This window comes from Brassica oleracea, chromosome C8 (genome assembly GCF_000695525.1).
Source record: "Brassica oleracea var. oleracea cultivar TO1000 chromosome C8, BOL, whole genome shotgun sequence".
NCBI lineage: Eukaryota > Viridiplantae > Streptophyta > Magnoliopsida > Brassicales > Brassicaceae > Brassica > Brassica oleracea.
This window is the reverse complement of record NC_027755.1, coordinates 20,417,986-20,438,043: the sequence shown is the minus strand read 5'-3', so window position 1 is coordinate 20,438,043 and position 20,058 is coordinate 20,417,986. Positions and strand designations below refer to the sequence as shown.

At 38.9% G+C, this 20,058-nt stretch overlaps 6 protein-coding genes across 8 annotated transcripts; 2 read left to right on the top strand and 4 right to left on the bottom strand.

Moving 5' to 3' along the window:
- The first annotated feature begins 489 nt into the window (after window positions 1-489).
- LOC106311903 (protein AUXIN SIGNALING F-BOX 3-like) lies at window positions 490-3,383 on the top strand. Its single transcript, XM_013749229.1, has 3 exons — window positions 490-1,495; window positions 1,573-2,068; window positions 2,439-3,383. The coding sequence occupies exons 1-3, from the start codon at window positions 1,020-1,022 to the stop codon at window positions 3,228-3,230; spliced, it is 1,764 nt and encodes a 587-aa protein (XP_013604683.1). The 5' UTR covers window positions 490-1,019; the 3' UTR covers window positions 3,231-3,383.
- Window positions 3,384-3,390: 7 nt separating this feature from the next.
- LOC106311904 (cysteine-rich and transmembrane domain-containing protein A) lies at window positions 3,391-4,993 on the bottom strand. The gene is made up of 3 exons (XM_013749230.1): window positions 4,851-4,993; window positions 4,492-4,765; window positions 3,391-3,694 (listed from the first exon to the last, which is right to left on the bottom strand). The coding sequence occupies exons 1-3, from the start codon at window positions 4,891-4,893 to the stop codon at window positions 3,649-3,651; spliced, it is 363 nt and encodes a 120-aa protein (XP_013604684.1). The 5' UTR covers window positions 4,894-4,993; the 3' UTR covers window positions 3,391-3,648.
- Window positions 4,994-6,241: 1,248 nt separating this feature from the next.
- Window positions 6,242-6,750, bottom strand: LOC106311168. Its single transcript, XM_013748391.1, has one exon. It carries the CDS (start codon window positions 6,640-6,642, stop codon window positions 6,421-6,423), a length of 222 nt encoding a protein of 73 aa, XP_013603845.1. The 5' UTR covers window positions 6,643-6,750; the 3' UTR covers window positions 6,242-6,420.
- A 6,045-nt stretch (window positions 6,751-12,795) lies between these two features.
- Window positions 12,796-15,131, top strand: LOC106311430 (bifunctional UDP-glucose 4-epimerase and UDP-xylose 4-epimerase 1-like). The gene is made up of 9 exons (XM_013748617.1): window positions 12,796-13,223; window positions 13,592-13,641; window positions 13,728-13,863; window positions 13,953-14,054; window positions 14,118-14,345; window positions 14,418-14,499; window positions 14,569-14,651; window positions 14,730-14,821; window positions 14,907-15,131. The coding sequence occupies exons 1-9, from the start codon at window positions 13,026-13,028 to the stop codon at window positions 14,989-14,991; spliced, it is 1,056 nt and encodes a 351-aa protein (XP_013604071.1). The 5' UTR covers window positions 12,796-13,025; the 3' UTR covers window positions 14,992-15,131.
- Window positions 15,132-15,192: 61 nt separating this feature from the next.
- Window positions 15,193-16,791, bottom strand: LOC106311431 (pentatricopeptide repeat-containing protein At1g12620-like). The gene has a single exon (XM_013748618.1). It carries the CDS (start codon window positions 15,860-15,862, stop codon window positions 15,212-15,214), a length of 651 nt encoding a protein of 216 aa, XP_013604072.1. The 5' UTR covers window positions 15,863-16,791; the 3' UTR covers window positions 15,193-15,211.
- Window positions 16,792-16,859: 68 nt separating this feature from the next.
- Window positions 16,860-19,258, bottom strand: LOC106311427 (DEAD-box ATP-dependent RNA helicase 47, mitochondrial). 3 transcript variants are annotated; one of them, XM_013748613.1, is made up of 2 exons: window positions 19,160-19,258; window positions 16,860-18,735 (listed from the first exon to the last, which is right to left on the bottom strand). In XM_013748613.1, the coding sequence occupies exon 2, from the start codon at window positions 18,665-18,667 to the stop codon at window positions 17,015-17,017; it is 1,653 nt and encodes a 550-aa protein (XP_013604067.1). In that variant the 5' UTR covers window positions 18,668-18,735; window positions 19,160-19,258; the 3' UTR covers window positions 16,860-17,014. The 3 variants fall into 3 exon arrangements, with proteins under 3 accessions (XP_013604067.1, XP_013604069.1, XP_013604068.1); XM_013748615.1 differs by having other exon boundaries at window positions 19,089-19,163; XM_013748614.1 differs by lacking the exon at window positions 19,160-19,258 and adding an exon at window positions 18,896-18,989.
- Between the last annotated feature and the right edge of the window lie 800 nt (window positions 19,259-20,058).

Below are 20,058 nucleotides of genomic sequence, written 5' to 3'. Positions count from 1 at the left end.
GTGAAACTTTACGTGGCAATATCGTAATAATACGAAAAAGGAAAGGGTATTTTTAAATATCGATTAGCTCCTGACACTAATACATCACCTCATCACCCTTTCTCTTTGTCTAAAGGACTCTCGTAAAAACTAACAGCACCTGTGATAAACTAACAAGCACCGGAGACGGTTCTATCCATTGGATTTTAAATATAAATATATATATATATATATATAGTTGTGGGTTCTATTAAATAGTGTATAATTCATATCTAGAGATTCTAAAAATTTGTTTTTAGAATTTTTGGATAAAAGTTCTATGCTATTTATTGGACCATAGAACTACATATATAATATATACATACATACATATATATATTTATATTTAGAATTTTAATGGGTAGAACCCGCTACAGGTGCTATAAAAACCAGTGGTGTCAAACACATGCAACATCATACCACTCTTCAACGGTCAAGATTCCTTTCGTGGCTACCCGTCAAACCAATCTCCACCCTCAAACCTAACCTCGGTTAAGTTTTTGGTCAGCCTTGTTTAGCTTTTCCTCTCTTTTTATTTCCAGAGAGAAAGAGAGCTCCTTTGCTTTGCTTGCGTGATCTCTTCTCTCTCTCTCTCTCTCTCTCTTGATCATCTCATCATCATTGGACTCGAAGAAGCTGTTCAGAGTTTTATCCTTAGATTCGATTCATAATTGAGTTTCTCAGTTCTTCTTCTCCTTCTCAACGTTTTCCTCGCAGATCTAGCTCCTCTGTTTCCCTAGAGATCTGAATCTAAAACCTTCATTGTTGCTATCGATTTGAGTATTCTCGTCGACCCATTCATCTTTCTTCATCAAAGCTCGAGACTTTCAATAAGCTCTCTGTTTCTTAAAGTCAAAGTCTCTTCCTTTCCAGTGAATGAACAGAGCACTCTGTTCTGGAGCTTACCTCCTCTGTTTCTCAAAGTCAAAGTCTCTTCCTTTTTAGTGAATGAACAGAGCTCTCTGTTTCTAAAAGCCAAAGTCTCTTCCTTTATTTAGTGAATGAACAAAGCTCTCAAGTTTCCGATGAATTACTTCCCGGAGGAGGTAATCGAGCACATTTTCGACTTCATAGCATCCCACAGAGACAGGAACTCGATCTCTCTGGTCAGCAAATCATGGCACAAGATCGAGAGATACAGCAGGCACCAAGTCTTCATCGGAAACTGCTACGCCATCAGCCCGGAGAGGCTAATCAGGAGGTTCCCCTGTCTCAGATCCTTGACTCTCAAAGGGAAGCCTCACTTCGCTGACTTCAACTTGGTTCCTCACGAGTGGGGAGGCTTCCTCCACCCTTGGATCGACGCTCTATCCAAGGCACGTGTGGGGCTCGAGGAGCTCAGGTTGAAGAGGATGGTTGTCTCAGACGAAAGCCTCGAGCTTCTTTCGCGTTCCTTTGTGAGTTTCAAGTCTCTGGTGCTTGTTAGCTGTGATGGGTTTACTACTGATGGCTTAGCTTCAATTGCTGCTAATTGCAGGTAAGGAAAGAGTGTATAAAGTTTTAAACTTTATCTTTTTGGGTTTGTAATATTAATGGGTTTGATGTTATTATTAGGAATCTTCGTGAGCTGGACTTGCAAGAGAATGAGATAGATGATCACAGAGGTCAATGGCTAAACTGTTTTCCAGACAGCTGTACAACTCTTGTCTCGTTGAACTTCGCTTGTCTTAAGGGAGAAATTAATCTGTCTGCGTTAGAGAGACTGGTTGCAAGGTCAACGAATCTGAAGAGCTTGAAGGTGAACCGTGCAGTGCCGCTAGATGGATTGACGAGGCTAATGAGCTGTGCGCCGCAGCTGGTTGACTTGGGAGTAGGGTGTTATGAGAATGAGGCGGAACCTGAATCTTTTGCCAGCCTCATGGCTGCTATAAAGAAATGCACTTTGTTGAGAAGCTTGTCTGGCTTCTCAGAGGTTGCTTCTGTTTGTCTCACGGCGTTCTACCCGATTTGCGAAAACCTCACCTCCTTGAATCTCAGCTATGCAGCTGAGATCCAAGGCAACCATCTCATAGAGTTTGTTCAGTTTTGCAAGAGACTTCAACTGTTATGGGTAATTTTGATACCAGTTTGTTCTCTTTCCATCAAGGTTCTAAAATTCGGTTTAAGGGTCCGAAATGATTTTCGTAAAATCCGATTTATATATCTCAATTAGTTTTAAAGTATTTCAAACCAATTTAAATCGGTTTTAATATAACTAAATTAATCTAATTATATTAAATTAAGTGATAATGTTAGTACTAATTCTCAAATTTGTCAAATTTCTTTTGTTTTATATTATTTAATTTTGATAATTTACCGCCGATTAATCCAAAACTACAATATATATAAAATAAATCCGTTAATGCTTAGGGTTCGCCTAGACTCCAAATAATCCGCCCTAGCGATTTGTTAGCACAACAACTCATGGTTTGTTCCTACAGATACTGGATAGTATTGGAGACAAAGGACTTGAGGTTGTTGCTTCGTCATGTAAAGAGTTACAAGAGCTGAGAGTGTTTCCTTCTGATCCACACGATGAAGAAGACAACAACACTGCTGTTACTGAGGTTGGACTGGTCGCAATCTCTGCTGGTTGTCCTAAACTACATTCCATTCTCTACTTCTGCAAACAGATGACAAACGAAGCTCTCATCACCGTGGCGAAAAACTGTCCAAACTTCATCCGGTTCAGGCTATGCATCCTAGAGCCAAACAAACCAGACCACATCACATCTCAATCACTAGACGAAGGCTTTGGTGCAATAGTACAATCCTGCAAAGGCTTGAGAAGACTCTCTGTCTCCGGTCTTTTAACAGACAAAGTCTTCCTCTACATTGGCATGTACGCAGAACAGCTTGAGATGCTGTCCATAGCCTTTGCTGGGGACACGGACAAAGGAATGCTGTATGTGTTGAATGGATGCAAGAAGCTGAGGAAGCTGGAGATAAGAGACAGTCCGTTTGGGAACGCTGCGCTTCTTGCTGATGTTGGCAAGTACGAAACAATGCGATCCCTTTGGATGTCGTCTTGTGAAGTAACGCTCGGTGGATGCAAGAGGCTCGCGAGGAATGCGCCGTGGCTTAACGTGGAGATTATTAATGAGAATGAGAATGAGAATGGGAGGATGGAGAGGAATGAGGAGGATGAGAGAGAGAAGGTTGATAGACTTTACCTTTACCGAACTGTGGTTGGGACTAGAAAAGACGCACCTCCATGTGTTACGATCCTTTAGTCTCTCCCATATCTCATGTTGGTATTGTTTTAGGCTTCTTGATGTCGTTAGTTAGCTCTTTCTCCAATGTACTTTTGTTTCAGACAAGAAGCTGTGTTTTGAAACTTGAACATGTTCTTTTCTTGATCTGTGTTAATATAGAGTTTTTGTTTTTATCAAATATCAAGCTGAGTATATATTTTCAAATAATTCAGACAAATTACAAAGAACATACATAGGATTCTTCTGAGTTCTGATACATGTTGTGGATTTAGTCCACTCTCAAACAAAGAGGTACATGATTAACAGACAAAGAAACATTCACAGTATATAAAGACATAGAGAAGTTATGGCATGTATTGGATTTGATTTAAACATACAATGTGACTGTAAATGACGATAGTAACAAGAGATGATCCGGGGAGAAGGAAGGGCATTCTCAGAAGCATTCCTCCAACAGACAGCAACAGCACATAGCAGCAAGACTGCAATTTGCAACCCAGTGGGTAAAAAAAAAAAGAAAAAAGAAAGAGAATTAATAAAGCAGAAGGAACAATCTTTAAGCCAATCATAAGTCTTTTACTAGACAAGTTTTTCACTCAAGTTGAGCATAAGAAAAGTTGTAGAGATGACATGGACACTAGAATTTCAAAAGAATATACCTTATTTACAGATTTATACAAAAATAGTTTGGGTAGGCAGAGATCCACTAGAATCACTTGAGTGGAAGCAAAGATCATGTACAAAATCTGGTTAGCTAGAGTCACAAGCTATATATATATATATAAAAGCTCCTATAATGAATAGCTCTAAACTCTATCGCATATGCCAAGAACCTTCCTTAGAAGATCAACAGAGCACAAAATATAAGGATCAATACGTACGAATTTGCTGCACACAAATTCCGTTTAAAGGAAAATGAAAGTCAAACTATGGTGTGACTTTCACAGTAGATGTCTAGATTCAACTCACATAATGACTTATCCATACATCAAGTCAAGGAATCTGGTTCTAATCAGGATCATTTGGCCCAAAACACAAGTTCAGTGAACCCAAAACATTTAAATTTAGTGAGTGACCTTTAAACACACACGTAGGCTCCTAAAGTATCACAGATCAATTCAACACAAAGTAGCTCCAAAAGCTTAAATTCTCAATTCATATTCTTTGATACCGACACAAAGATTGACCACAAAAAGACGCAAGAATCGAATCAGTTCACAAACACAATAATGAAAGTGATTCTAGTAAATAATAATGGCGGGAAGCTAGAGAGACGAACCAGCCACGGAGGAAAGAGGAGCCGTCAGAGTTTGAATCCTGGTAATGGTGATGATCGTGCTGGTAGTGGTTGCAGTGTTGCGGCGGCGGCGGCGGAGGAGGATAGTTACCGGCGAAGTAGCCTTGATAACAGCCTTCGTAAGGACGCGGTGGCGGGTACGGTGGATACCCGTGAGCCTGAGGTGGAGGATATCCTTCGTGATGCGGCGGAGGATATCCCGGCGGCGGCGGCGGCGCCGATGGATAACCAGGAGGCGGATAGTGAGATTGGTATCCTATTGGTCCGATTGTTTTCAAATCAGATTTTAGAATCGATCAAAGATCAGAGAATCGAATCGTAATTGAATCATAATTACGAACCTGGTGGAGGATACGATTCCGGTGGAACTTTCTCGTAGCTCATTTCTCTTTCGAATCAAATAGTGTTTTTTTTTTTTTTTTAGAGAATTGGGATTATCGCAAAACAAGGGAACTAAAAAGATATATTTTTTTCAGTTTCACGGACTTTGTCAAGCTGTCTTTTTCGATTATTAATAAGTACAGTCACGTCTCACGTGTCATTTAATCGTGCTGTCACGTTCATATTGGACTTGGGCCTAAAATCATTTATTTTATTTTATATCGCTTGTATATAACGAACGCCCTTGTGTGTTTTACTACTGGGCTGGGCTATTAATCAAATTGGGAACACAATCGCTAGCTAGCTAATGGTTTATGTTCTTTTCTTTTTTTTTTGCTGAACTTGTAAACACAAAGTTGCACAACACATTGTTTTGAAAGTGGTATTTCATCTAAATAAAGAGGTACATATGTCAAACAAAGTAGATGTTTCGAATAGTTGTTACATACACAGAGAACCTGTTCTTCTAATCCATGTTGTAGATTAGTCAACTCTCAAACAAAGAGGTACAGCATTAACAGACAATGAAGCATGACAGAACATAAAAACTGATAGTTATGGCATGTGTTGGAGTCTATTTAACGTATAAACTGCGACTGTAACTGTTCTCTTTTAAGTATTAACAAGTACAGTCACGTATGTTAAATCGTCTTGCTCACGTTTTGGACTTGGGCTGAGAGTATTAATAAGGACAGTCATGTGTCGTCTACTCGTATTGCTCACTTTAATGTTGGACCTTTATGTTCTTGTTTTTTTTTCTTGTACACACATTGTCTTGAAAGTGACTCAAGCACTGAATCACCTTGGTTCAAGCTATTATAAAGTGGCTGATATTTTAGAGCTTCATGCAATAAACGTTGGGATCAACACACAAAAAAAAGGTTATGACAAACTTCATTTTTCTAAAATCTTTATGCTTTACCAATGTGCACATGAAACGGCTAATTAAGAAGGCCGCTCTCTTTCCTTTACATCATGCAACCCTTGAAAATTTTACGTTAGTTGGTTGTTGTAAATATTAGTATAATAACAATTTTACTAACCGGTTTGTATGGATTAAATTTCCTTTTGCTTGACCGTACAACTATATATATTTAACGCACATGTACATGTTAATTATGAAGAATAACAAACTTTCGTTTCATCATCTTCTTCATCTCTCACTCTTAGCTCGAGCTTGAATCTAGTTCTTCATCATCTTTGATTCTGAAGTTAATATTTTTTTTTTGGTGTAAATGTTAAATTACGAAGTTAATATGGTATCAGATCTGAAATTGTTGAGATTTGTATAACAATGTGTGATCTTAGTTGTAATTTGCAATGTATAACTAATGTGATTCATGATTTATATTTAACGTTTATCAAATAGTATTAGTTTATGATTAACAACACATTGTTAATTAGGAAAAAAACTCACTATAGTAGCAAATAAACCAAGAGTTACTACAATACAAGAGCTACAACTAGTAAGCGCCCATGCACATGCAACTGCGTCTGCGTTTGAATCACTAAACGCGAACGCTTTGGTTATTATGGAGAGAAGCATTGGAACACAAAACTCTCATAAACACCACCGCCGGTAACCTGAAACTCCTTTTCCGGCCGAGATTCAGATATCCGAGGATGGCTTTTTCTCTTTTCCTGTACTTTACTTGTACAAAAGCCTAGCCTCACATTTTTATCGGCAACGGCGGCAGCTTTTTTCTCCATTCTCCGGCGGTAGACATACTCTTCCGATATGAAGACATCCATTGGAATAACTTGTACTTCCGTTAATAAGCTTCGTCGAGAATCAAGATGTTAGAAAAGGAACCTTTGAGAATGTTTTTCGAAAATGAAAGAAATGTTTTCTTATGCAGTTTCAAGTTTCTTGATATAACTGAAGTGAATGGCAAAGTATTAAGTTAATTTATAGAGGGGTAGTAAAACAATGGGCAATAGCTTCCTTGTTTTGATACATGTAAAGGATTTTTTTTTTTTTTAAATGTTTTTCCATAAAAGTTGTTCTCCCCCGGTATAGGTCTGTACTTCTGCTAGTTTTCAGTGAAAAAAATTAATTACTTAACTAGTGGAACCTAGTTTTAATGGATTCGATGGATTTTGATAGTACTATGTTTTATTTTCCTTTTTTCAAAGGTGATATGATATAGAACCAAAGACGATTTTCGACTGGTGCAACCCTTTTTGTTGGCCTTTTGGAATTTTGATTAGTTCGTGGATGTCTAGTGAGTAAATTTCTATAAATAAAATTATTACATTGGGTGTATTTATATAGAAGTGAATAATTTATAAACACAATAATGAAATGCTATAGCTGCTAGTTACCAGAGATTCATATGACGATTTGTGTTATATTATAAGGTCTTTTTTCTGTTCACCTTATTTTTTTGTTCACCCTATTATAATATGGACAAATCTCCAAAATAGCACATTTCTAAGTTTATATCACAAAAATAGCACTCAAAAACTAAAATGACCAAAATAACACATTTCTAAGTTTATCCTTTGAAAATTTTAATTTTTTTATTTTTCAAAATTTGAAATCTTATCCTCAAAACCTAAACCCTAAACTATAAACCCTAAACCCTAAACCCTAAATCCTAAATCTTAAACCCCACCATTTAACTCTAAACCCTAAATTTATGACTTTTGATAAAACATTAAGTGCTATTTTTGTGACTTTTGACCTTGAATGCTAGTTTGTGAACAAAAACTTGATTTAGTGCTATTTTTGTCTTTTTCTCTTATAATATGGTCAAACACTCTAAATATAAACAATAAAATACTTTTTGTTTGTTTTTCAAACATCTTTAGAAACAGAATTAGAGCCTTTGACATTTACCTAAAAGCATGTGAACACACACACTTTATAATAATTAAATATCCCCAAAAGTTATCCAGAAAAGCAGAAACTATTAGCATTTCTTGAATGAAGCTCTACCTAAAATATCGGCTACAGATAAAATTCGAGCAACGAGTGTAGACGGTTTCAGAATGAAAACCGCGGGTCGTAGAACACTAGAACGTATAATAAACCAACCCAACCCCCTCTTTTGTCGCCTTATTCACGTGTCTATCTCCTTACTAAAATTACAGTTTTACCCGCTTTTGTAACATCTCATTATGGGCCGAGTTTAGGCTCATTAATTAAACAAATTCCACACGCTTTGTTTCTATTTCTTTAAGGGACTTGGTGTCGCCTATGCGAGAAAGAAGTTCAGTGTTTGACGTTCGAGAAAAAAGTAAAACGACATGTAGTTCATCTCTTAAACCAAGAAACAGAAAGACGTTATTGAAATCACTGATAAAGCTCATTCCACGCTCGCCATTAGTGATGGCAATCATGGACTTGGACCGCGGGCCTGACCTGTAAAAAACTATCGCGGGACGGTATTGGGACGAGGTTTTCTAGGCCCGTAAATTTGTAGGCCTCGCGGGACGAGATTTTGCGGGACTGGGCCTTTTGCGGGATGGACCGAAACGGGTAATGCGGGATGGGCCGAAACGGGTCATGCGGGATTACATAGACCCATATTTTTTTTTCATTTCTTATTTTACCAGAAAAAAACGAGAGAGAGAGAGTGAGAAGAAAGCGATTCTTGTGACTTTTCCCCTAGAAAACATAAGGAGTTTCGGCGATGATGATTCGAGCTCCGGCGATGATGATTCGAGATCCGGCGATGATGACTCCAGCTCCGGCGATGACGATTCGAGCTCTGGTGGTGTTATGATTTGGTTTTCTCTTTTTATTACACACAACTATGAATTGATTTATTACAATGTGAGATTTCTTGTTTAAGTTGATTGGTTTTGTTTTCAGTACTGTGAAATGATGTTTTTCTTAAATTGAATTTGGTTACAATGATGTTGTTTAGGAGAAAAGTTAGTTGTATACCATGTAACTTGTATAATTTGACAAAGTGATTCACGATTTTTTGAAATCCAAAGAATTACGAAGAGAGATGGCTCGATGAAGACATACAACACTTGAGCCAAGTTATTACAAAGACAACAACTCAATCAAATTCAAACTTAATAAAATCTTATGCTGATAACAAAAAAAAGGCTTTTAATTCAAGAACGCAAGCACAAACGGAGCTTTATGGCATTGATTTTGATAAGGTTTTAGTGAAGCTTAATGAGCTCTCTTCAACTCTCTTACACAACTTTTCCACTTGAACATTCATGAAGGAAACTGTAGTAGGCGGTTTGATAAGAAGGCATCCCGCGGGACGGCCCGCGAAGGCCTATATGTTATGCGGTACGGGTTTGGGCCGACATTTTGAGGACCGCAGCCCGCGCGGGACAGGCCCGCTGTGACCCGCTTTATGACTAACCCGCCGCGGTACGGGACGGAACATGATGGGTAAATCTGTTTGAAATCTCTACTCGCCATAGCCATTTCTCTCCTCTGTAAATTCTACATAAGAGGGAGAGTGAGTGTCTCAGAGCTCGAGCCACCACTCGAGTTAAACGAAAGTTAGAGATTTTAATGGAACCCATGATTCTCATTCGAAAAAAACTACAACTTATGGAGAAGCTGGAGATAGTGGAGCTGTGTAATTATCCGAGATTAAAAATACATCAGTTTCCAACTGGTAATAGATAGAGACAATGACTAAGACAATGACTAGGACCTTTTACAAGGAGTCTGACATGTAGTTGATATGTTTGTTGTTTTATCAAGAAACGCAGCTTGATGGTGAGACGTCCTCTGAGGAGAAAGACATTGATCCATCACTGTATCGACAAAACCTTGGCGTAATTGGAGCTCAAGATGTCACGAGTAAAGCTCCAACTTCAGATTCAAGCTTAGTAGATTCTGAAGTTGGTAACATAGTCAATGGAGAAGAATCTTCTAGTATGAAGCTGGATTATCTTCTTATGGTATGTGACAGAGAGAAGCAGAAGTTCTTGTCATCTTTTGTTGGTCAGGTTTGACCCCAAAAAAGAAATTCAAAACTTTTATTAACTCAAAAACAATGTGAAAATGCTTATTTTGCTCCCCTATGGAACACTTTACTCAATGCAGAAAATCAAAGTGAATGTGGTTATGGCTAATAGAAACACAAGGAAGCTTATATTCTCCATGAGGACAAGAGAAAACGAAGAGGAGGTTGAGAAAAAACGAAATCTGATGGCTAAGCTTTGTGTTGGGGATGTTCTGAAATGCTGCATCAAGAAAAATTACTTATTTTGGTATTTGCTGTGAGGTACTGAACCAAAGTTCACCATATCTTTGTAGTACATTCTTTGCTAATTGATCCGTTTGGTTGAAACAGGTAGAAGGTGTCACTGCATTGATTCACCAATCAGAAGTTTCATGGGATGCCACTTTAGACCATGCTTCATGTTTCAAGATGGGTCAGGTAGAATGAGTGATTCCACTGTTTTGTTTTAACCTTCAAAAGTGGTATCACCCAATAGACTTAAACAGTAAGTGTACAAGAATAACATATGATTTCTAAGCACATAAACTTTCTGTAGTAAGAGCCATTAGCAGTTATGCAAAGAAACTCACTTACTTCACTTAGGTAGCTCTTCACAAGCATCTGTACCGATCTTTCTGGCCTAGGCCATGTTAGTTTGCTCACCCAGATGGATCATTTGGGTGAAGATGCAAATCGATGTTCGTTTTGTGCATTATAATGATACAATCCAGATGGATCATCCAGCTGAATTTTTAAAAATTCATCTCAAATTCTCACCCAAATGAAAGTGAGTCTTGATGGTGCATCTGGATGCAGATGCATCTAGTTCAGTCCAAAATGAAAAAGACAAAAATGATCTTTTAAAATCAAAATATTATTTTCAAACCCTAAATTCTATTTTTTTGCATATACATGTTTCTGCTATAACCAAAAAATGCATTTTCTCGCAAAAACTGAAAAACACACTTTTCCGCCAAAAACCGCAAGATGCGTTTTTCCGAAAAAAACGTAAAACACACATTTCCATAAAAACACATTTTTCACCCAAACAAGTAAAACCGCACTTTTCGACCAAAACCGAAAAATCGCATTTTCCCGTCAAAACAAAAAAACGCATTTTCCCGCCAAAACCCAAAAAACATTTTCCCGCCAAACTCCAAAAAACATTTTCCGGCCAAAACCGCAAAAAGCATTTTCTCGCCAAAACCGGTAAAAACACATTTTCCCGCCAAAACCGGAAAACGCATTTTCCCGCCAAAACTGGAAAACAGAATTTCCCCGCCAAAACTGGAAAACAAAAATTTTCCGCCAAAACCGGAAAAACTCATTTTCCCGCCAAAACCGGAAAACACAAAAACACAATTTTCCCGCCAAAACCGGAAAACGGAATTTTCCCGCCAAAACCGTAAAACACATTTTTTCCGCCAAAATCGGAAAAAACACATTTTCCCGCCAAAATCAGAAAAATGTATTTTCCCACCCAAAACCGGAAAAATGTATTTTCTCGTCGAAACCGCAAAAATGCTTTTTCCGCTAAAATCGCGAAAATGCTTTTCCCGCCAAAATCGCAAAAAAACGTTTCCCGCCGAAATCGCAAAAAAAAAAAAAATTCCCGCCAAAATCGCGAAAAAAACTTTTCCCGCCAAAATCCTGAAAAAAAAAAAATTCTCGTCAAAAACATTTTTCCCGTCAAAACCGCAAAACACAATTTTTCCGTCCAAACCGCAAAACGTATTTTTCCGCCAAACCCATAAAAACGTATTTTTCTGCCAAAACAACAAAAATGCACTTTTTCGCCAAAAATACATTTTTCTTCAAAAACCGCAAAAATATTTTCTGCCAAACCCGTAAAAATACTATTTTTCTGCCGAAACGTAAAAAAAAATATTTTAATTATTTTATTAACAAGTCCACTTGGATGTAGATGAAAATTTAAAAAATGAAAAGCAAACGAACATAGTTGCATTCAGATGATTCATCTGGATGCATGGACGAAATGAAGAAACGAACAACACCCATATAGAGCATCTGGATAAGACATCTAGATGGATCATTACAAAAGAACAGGGCCTAAACATGTGAGATGTTTGAAGCAATCAGTCAAAAGTAACCACCAAATCGAATTATGAAAGCGTTGATTGGATGGACAAGTTTAACAACCATTGTTTGATTGGACAACGCCGTTATCTAAACTTTTAGTGTGCTGTGTACATCATTACTATGAATCAGTTAGTTAAAAATATTATGGTCAGTGAATGACAGTAAGATTACTTCAGAACTTGAGAGATTTACCGCAAAAAGAAACACAATAACGCGTAGGAAAAATATCCTCTGTTTTTTGCAATTATTCTCGTAGATTTGGTTATCAGTAGGTATCACGTTTTACAAAAATAGAATTACAATACATGCCGCAAGAAAAAGAATTTCTCTTTTTAATTTCCCCAATTTGGTTATCAGTATTCAGTAAGTTTCACATTTTTACAAAAATATAAATTAAAATACATACTGCAAGAAAAATACTTTTTTAATTTCGCCAATTTGGTTATCAGTAGTTTTCACATTTTTACAAAAATAGAATTAAAATACAAACTGCAACAAAAAGACTTATCTTTTTAATTTCCCCAATTTGGTTATCAGTATTCAGTAGGTTTCACATTTACAAAAATATTATTAAAATACATACTGCAAGAAACATACCTTTTTAATTTCGCCAATCTGGTTATCAGTAGTTTTCACATTTTTACAAAAATAGAATTAAAATACAAACTGCAACAAAAAGACTTATCTTTTTAATTTCCACCAATAAGTTATTTATTTATTTAATCCTCCCGTGAGGAAAAAGACAAGATTGAGGATGAATATACGTAACTGAAAATTGAGGAAACAGAGCCATCAACCTTTCAACACGGATGATCATCATCATCACTCTCTGCCGCCTTTAAATAGAAACCAACAAAGACATTCTTGAGCCCACACTCACTCCTTTCCTATTTCTTCGCTTTGCGTGCCTTCCTTCCTTCTTATCTACTTGTATCCCACAAAAAGCTACTTAATACCATTTAATAAAGACCCCAACTTTCTTGTGTCTTCTCTCTTATCATCTTCGCTGTGATCTCTCTGTCTCCCTCTCTCTTATCCAAAAGATTAGTATAAAAGGATCGATCTTTCCTTGTGGGTTCTTCCATAAAACTTCGATTCTCGACTATGGGTTCGTCTGTGGAGCAGAACATTCTCGTTACCGGCGGTGCTGGATTCATCGGGACGCATACCGTCGTCCAGCTTCTCAAAGAGGGGTTTAAGGTCTCGATCATCGATAACCTTGATAACTCTGTTATCGAAGCCGTTGATCGGGTTAGGGAGCTCGTTGGTCCTGATCTCTCCAAGAAGCTCGAGTTCACTCAGGTAACACTACTCATCTTTCTAGATAATCTCATAAAGGTGTTGACTTTGTGATTAAAATCGTTGCTCTGTTATTGTATCTCTGTGTGAATTGCTCTGTTCTGTGATTTCTTGAAGAACGTCTTCTCTTTGTGATATCTTCTTACGTCTCCTTCCTCTAATATCTTTAGAATTGTAGTTGTTTCGTAGAAAAATCTCATAAAGGTGTAGTCTTTGTGATTGAAACGTTGACCTGTTAATATTGTATCTCTGTATGAATTGCTCTGTTCTGTGATTTCTTGGCTCTCGGTTTCTTGAGAAACTTCTTCTCTTACTTGTATCTTCTTACTTGTGTAGACTTGTTTACTTAGAAGGGTGTTGATTGATTACAGGGTGATCTAAGGAACAAAGGGGACATTGAGAAACTCTTCTCCAAACAGAGGTATTGTTCTTTGTTAGATTCTTCTTTATGTTCAGGAGAGTTGTTAAAGTTAATAACTTTCATTGATCTTCTTGTGAGGTAAACAGGTTTGATGCTGTGATCCATTTCGCGGGTCTCAAAGCTGTGGGTGAAAGCGTTGGCAACCCTCGCCGCTACTTTGACAATAACTTGGTTGGAACCATCAATCTCTACGAGACCATGGCAAAGCACAACTGCAAAATGGTTAGAATAAGATCCTACACCCTTTAATAAAATGCTTAAAAATTTCATGTTTTTACATTGGAGTGTTGCTTGAACATGCATACATACAGATGGTGTTTTCATCGTCTGCGACTGTGTATGGACAACCTGAGAAGATTCCATGCATGGAGGACTTTGAGTTAAAAGCTATGAACCCTTATGGTCGCACAAAGGTAAATCAACAAAAAAGCTTTACACTTTGTGAGTTTGTTTGAAAGTCTCTCTCTTTGTGGCAGCTCTTTCTTGAGGAGATAGCTAGAGACATCCAGGCGGCGGAGCCAGAGTGGAGGATTGTGCTGCTGAGGTACTTCAACCCTGTGGGTGCACACGAGAGTGGAAGAATTGGCGAGGATCCAAAGGGTATCCCTAATAACCTCATGCCTTACATACAGCAAGTAGCTGTTGGACGTCTGCCTGAGCTCAATGTTTACGGACATGACTATCCTACCGAGGATGGTAGTGCGGTAAAGACACTAGTCTCATCTCAGGGTCTCGTATTCAGTTTTGGTTTTATAAGAATATGATTTGAAAAACAGGTGAGGGACTACATCCATGTGATGGATTTGGCTGATGGACATATCGCTGCGCTAAGGAAGCTGTTTGATGATCCAAAGATAGGTAATGATCTCAGGAGATGATTCACTCTTTGATGGATACTTTCTCAGACATGTTTGTTGTGATTATCAGGCTGTACTGCCTACAATCTAGGGACTGGAAGAGGAACGTCTGTGTTAGAGATGGTTACAGCTTTTGAGAAAGCTTCTGGCAAGGTAACAAACACAGAGCTGAGTGAAATTAGAATATCTCTGGAATGTTTTTGTGTTATAAAAATGGTAACACATTTGCAGAAAATACCGATCAAGCTTTGTCCGAGAAGGCTAGGAGATGCAACGGCAGTTTATGCCTCAACAGAGAAAGCTGAGAAAGAACTTGGCTGGAAGTAAGTTTCCAACTCTTTTCACCATTAAACCATTTGGTTTTAAACAGCTGTTAAGTGATATAATCTGGTTTAAATTGTTATTTAGGGCAAAGTATGGAGTGGAGGAGATGTGCAGAGACCAGTGGAATTGGGCAAACAACAATCCATGGGGTTACCAGAAGAAGCGTTGAACTTTACTCTTCCTCTCTAATCGCTCAATATACAAAAGAAAAGTGTTTACATACACACATCATATATAGTTTGCTTTTAGTTTCCATGTAACCGAACGGGTCTGTTTACTTCTATGAATAAAATAGCTAGTTGATGATTCTGTTGATTGATACACTCTATGGATAGTTCAAGATTTTATTACAATCCAACGATGATTTGTATCAAATAGAGCCCACCAGATCAAGAAAGCATACTCCAGAAGCTTTTGTTCAATCTACCATCAGATAACATATCAATAACCATCTTCATGGTGGAACCATCTGCAGCAAACCCACACCTCTTCATTTCTTCTATGAGTTCAACTGAAGTGGCCACACCACTACCTCCGAGATGAGCTCGGATCAGTGTGTTGTATGTACAACCATCTGGTGCAATCCCATCCTCTCCCATCTTTTTAAACAACTTATCCGCTTCAGACAGTGAGCCTTTATTACACAGTCCTGCAATCATTATGGTATACGTTTTGACATCAGCCTTCACTCCTTTGAGAGGGAGAAGGCTAGAGAATAGATCCCAAGCATCATCGACTTTCCTTGCATTGCACATCCCGTGAATGATGATATTATAGACGCCGATACCAGGATCCATCTTACTCGTGTGCATTTTGTCAAGTATTTCTAAAGCCTCTTCTAGCTCTCCATTGTCACACAACCCATCCAACAAAATACCATAAGTCACAGTATCAGGACGAGCACCTTCAGAAACCATCTCTTGGAAGAGTTCTTTGGCGACATTAAGTTTCCCCTCTTGACAAAACCCTTGGATGAGAATGCTATAGGTGATTGTATCAGCAACCAACCCTCTCAAAGAAATCTCCCGGAAAAGTTTCATACCATCATCAACCCGTTTAACTTTACAATGACTACCATAACTCCATAAGTCACAATACTCGGTTCGCACCCCTTGCTAACCATCACATCCATCATCTGGTTGGCTTCATCTAAGCGGTTTTCAATGCACAACCCATCTATCAAAGAGTTATATGTAATGGTGTCAGGATCTATGCCCCTTGTGATCATCTCATTTACAGTTCTTCAGCCTCCTTAAGTTTCCTCTCTTTCACCAAACAATCGATCAATGCATTGAAAATAACAACGTCCGAGGCGATTCCCCTTGTGATCATATCCTTCAACAACTGCGCTCCATCGTCCCATCTTCCGGCTTTACAGAAGCTGCTTATGAGAGAGTTGTAGGTGACGACATTCGCTTCGATCCCTTTCGCCTCCATTTCATTGAAAAGGCTGAGTGCAGAGACTATCAACGACCATACTGTAGTGGACTACATTAAGCTTCACCTTTGCTTCCATGTGTTTTAGCAAGTCCAAAGCCAAGTCAGTGTTCCCCGACTTACAAATGCTGTTCAGAACCGGTCCATAGGTACATGCGTTAGGTTGACAACCATGTTCCACAATCCGATCGATCAGTGCTACGGCTTCAGGCACTTTACTGTTCAGCAAAGTCCATTAACAAGTGTGCTGAGTGTTATGAGGTTTGGTCTAACTTTCGTTTCAACCATTCTATCAACTAATGCCACAGCTTCTGAAACTCTACCCTCGAGACATAACCCGTTTACCAGAGTTGAAAACGTGAATGTGTCTGGCTCATACCCAAGTTTCAACATCTTTGCCAAAACAGAAAAAGCAAAACCGAGCTTCCTGCGACGGCAGAAGCAGTTTATTACTATGCTTAGGGTGTAGATGCTATGTGCGATTCCTTGCAACTCCATCTGCTTGCAGAGGGACAACACGAGTTCGTACTGTTTTGTCTTGGCGACGGCACTAAACAGTCTACTGAAATCTATGAGCCGTTGTTTAGTGTTTACGTGACCTTTAGCAATGGTTTTAGATGTTATTGTAGATCAGTTTATGACATAAGATGAAATTATATAAAAACACAACATTCTGAAAATTTGATTAGGTTATAAGAGTTATCTGAAAACTAGAGGAAAACCAAAAGAAAATTAAATTTCTTTGGTTCCTTTTTTTACCTTATAATAGCTTTATCTTCCTCAGTGACAACAAGCTCTCCATCAACAAACTCACAATACTCGAAAGGCAAACCAAGCTGCTTCTCCATCTTCTTCACTATAAACACTTGCGATTCCTCACACACTGTAACCACAGTCCCTTTCCTTCCCAGCCTCCCCGTCCTCCCAGCTCTATGTGCGTAGTGCACCGCGTCCGTCGGAAGTTCAAGATTCACCACTAGATCACATTCCGCAACGTCAAGACCCCTAGCCGAGAGCTCGTTGGTCACAAGTACTCTAACTTCCCCGTTCTTGAACTTCTTCAGAACCGTTGATCTCCCTAGCTTCCCAAGATCTCCATGCAGCTCAGCGCAGCTCATACCACGGGCTTCTAGTTTGTAGACCACGTCTTTCAGCTGTTTCGAGTGGTTCATGAAAGCTATAACGGACTGGGCATCAAGGGCGTGGACGCATCTCCTTAGGGCGTCGACTTTGTGTTGATGTTTTGAGATGCAGTAAAAGTGTTTAAGCGCTGGAGGTAGGCTCTGGATAGTGGTCTGAATCTGGCCGTTAGCCTCAGAAGTTGTGGGGGTTAAGCTAATAGCCGGTGCGGTTGGTTGAACGGTGTCAAGAGGAGTGATTTTGTTGGCTTGGACAAGAACAGGCTCGTGGCTCCAGCTCTTAGCTGCTCGAATCACCGAGAAGGGCACAGTTGCAGAGACTAGAATGGTCTGGCGGTTAGCACGTTCATCAACTTCTCCTTTCGGACCAGCACCAGCTCTCCTTCCTACATGTTCAATAATCCGATGGATATCTTCACGGAAGTTAAAAGACAAAAGCTCATCGACTTCGTCTAGCACCAAGAATCTACAACCGTGAGTGTGCAACCTCCCGCTTTTGCTTATCTCCGCAATTCTCCCGGGAGTGCCAACAACGATAGCAGGTTTGTTCTTCTTAAGCGCCTCCTCTTGCCTCATACGGTTCGCACCACCTACCAACTGCTGAACCATTCTACGGTGATCAGGTCCGAGGAGCTTCTCCACCTCTCTTACTATCTGCATACCGAGTTCTCTAGATGGAGCCACGATCATCGCTTGAATCTCAGCTCTCTTCTCGCTGCTCTTAGCTTTTCCTGAGAGTGGACCGATCTCTGATAGTATCGGAAGCAGGTACGCTAAGGTTTTGCCGGATCCTGTGTAAGACTGAATCACTGCATCATGACCTTTGATTATTGCAGGGACAGCTGCGGATTGGACATCTGTTGGGACAGAGAAGCCTTCTCTTTCCAAGCTGTCTAGCAATGAATCAGGGAGGCCAAGCTCCTCGAATGACTTTGCGGAAAACAAAGGAGACACTATCTCAGCTGGTTTCTTCTCCTTCACTACTTTGACTTTATAGTTCGTTGCTGCTCTTACCTTACCTTGACTCATTTCAGGAACAAAGCTTCCTTCAAGCTTCGTAGCCTTACTCTTCCCCGATCTCCTTGGGCTGTTGTTCCCTAGTTCAAGGCTTGCAAGAGTAAGAGAACCATCTCCTTTCGCAACGTGGCATAAGAGACGTAATTGACGGTGGTAGTTAGTCGCAGCAGAACGCCATGATGATATCTTCCTGAATGCTGAAAAGTCTTGGAGAAGAACAAGGAATCGAGTTGAAACTGATGCCGCTGCCATTGTCACTCGAAGTGTGCGTAGCTAACAAGAAAGAAAGCCTCTTTGTAACAGCATGTGCTCAGTACAGCCTACAAAATTAGATAAAATCATCTGTGAAATTCAGATTAAACAGCAATTAAAAAAAAATAAAAAATTCACAGATACACTGAGAAGACTGAAATAAAAGACAGAACTAAGAAGAAGATAAAAAAGAAAGCCAAGGAACCAATGAGGCAATTCGTCGAACACCTGGCGGGGGCATGTGAAAAATCATCAACATTTTCATCACCCAATAAGCAAATCTAAGACAGCATCCACGATAAAACCAAAGAGAATCCTGTAAAATCATCCAATGCTGCCAAAAAAAAAAAAAAAAAAAAAAAAACTCAGAAGCAATCTAAATGGCTAACAAAATTTCCAACACTGAAGATAAGATAGGCACCGAGTCCAAGTCTGAGAAAAGATTGTAGCTTTTTTAGCAACAACAAAGTACAACGAGACTAAAAAAGGTACCTCCACGAGACGCTAAGGCAGAGGAAGAAGAGGAAAACAAAACCTTTCGTCTCTCCTCCAAGTCTCTAGTTATTAGATTAAAAAAAAAAAAGGTTATGCTCTAAATTGACATAACCGGACTTAATAACCGGTCTAAAACAAACCCGAATATACTGTACATGATTAATGGGTTTTTGATAGTTCTCTCTCATCATTTTCATATATATGATCATAAAATATCTAGAAGCTTTTTACCATCCCGTAACATAACAATAACCATCTTTATGGGTGGTTCAACTGAAGTCATTGGCGGAGGCAGAAAATATTTAAGTTACACTATTTTTTTTAATCTTGTTGGGTTCATTGCCCCCATGTTGAGCCACTGACTGAAGTGACTACACCACTACATCGAGATGATGTCTTCATGTCTGAATATACCAGCATGACTTTTTTTTTTTTTTGAAACACTATACCAGCATGACTTAGAAACGATAAACATAATGAAAACGTAAGGCATGACGCTCTTGTTTACATGTTAAACAACAAAACTTAAGTTTCTAATAATTAGCATCATAAAAAACTAATCAGGACTTTCTCGTAGATAAAGATAAGTTGACGGGACCGTTGGATCTTATGACACCTTCAGGGAAAAGAATCTTTTGGGAGAGACCAGTTAAACCTTCTACAAAAGCAAAGGAGATGCATGGGCAATCCACTAGCGGTGGACGGGGAAATTGAGGTCGTGGACGACGCGGTGGACACGGTTAGACATTTCGATTGCTTATCATTAGCCGATCAGGATTGGCTTCCGATTGTTTCTCTCGTTTATTATATGAACTTTTTCTGTTGTAATCGCTTTTCCAACACTCTATAACTTCGGTTGTAGTTTTTAACTTTTATGATAAAAAAAAAAAAAAAAA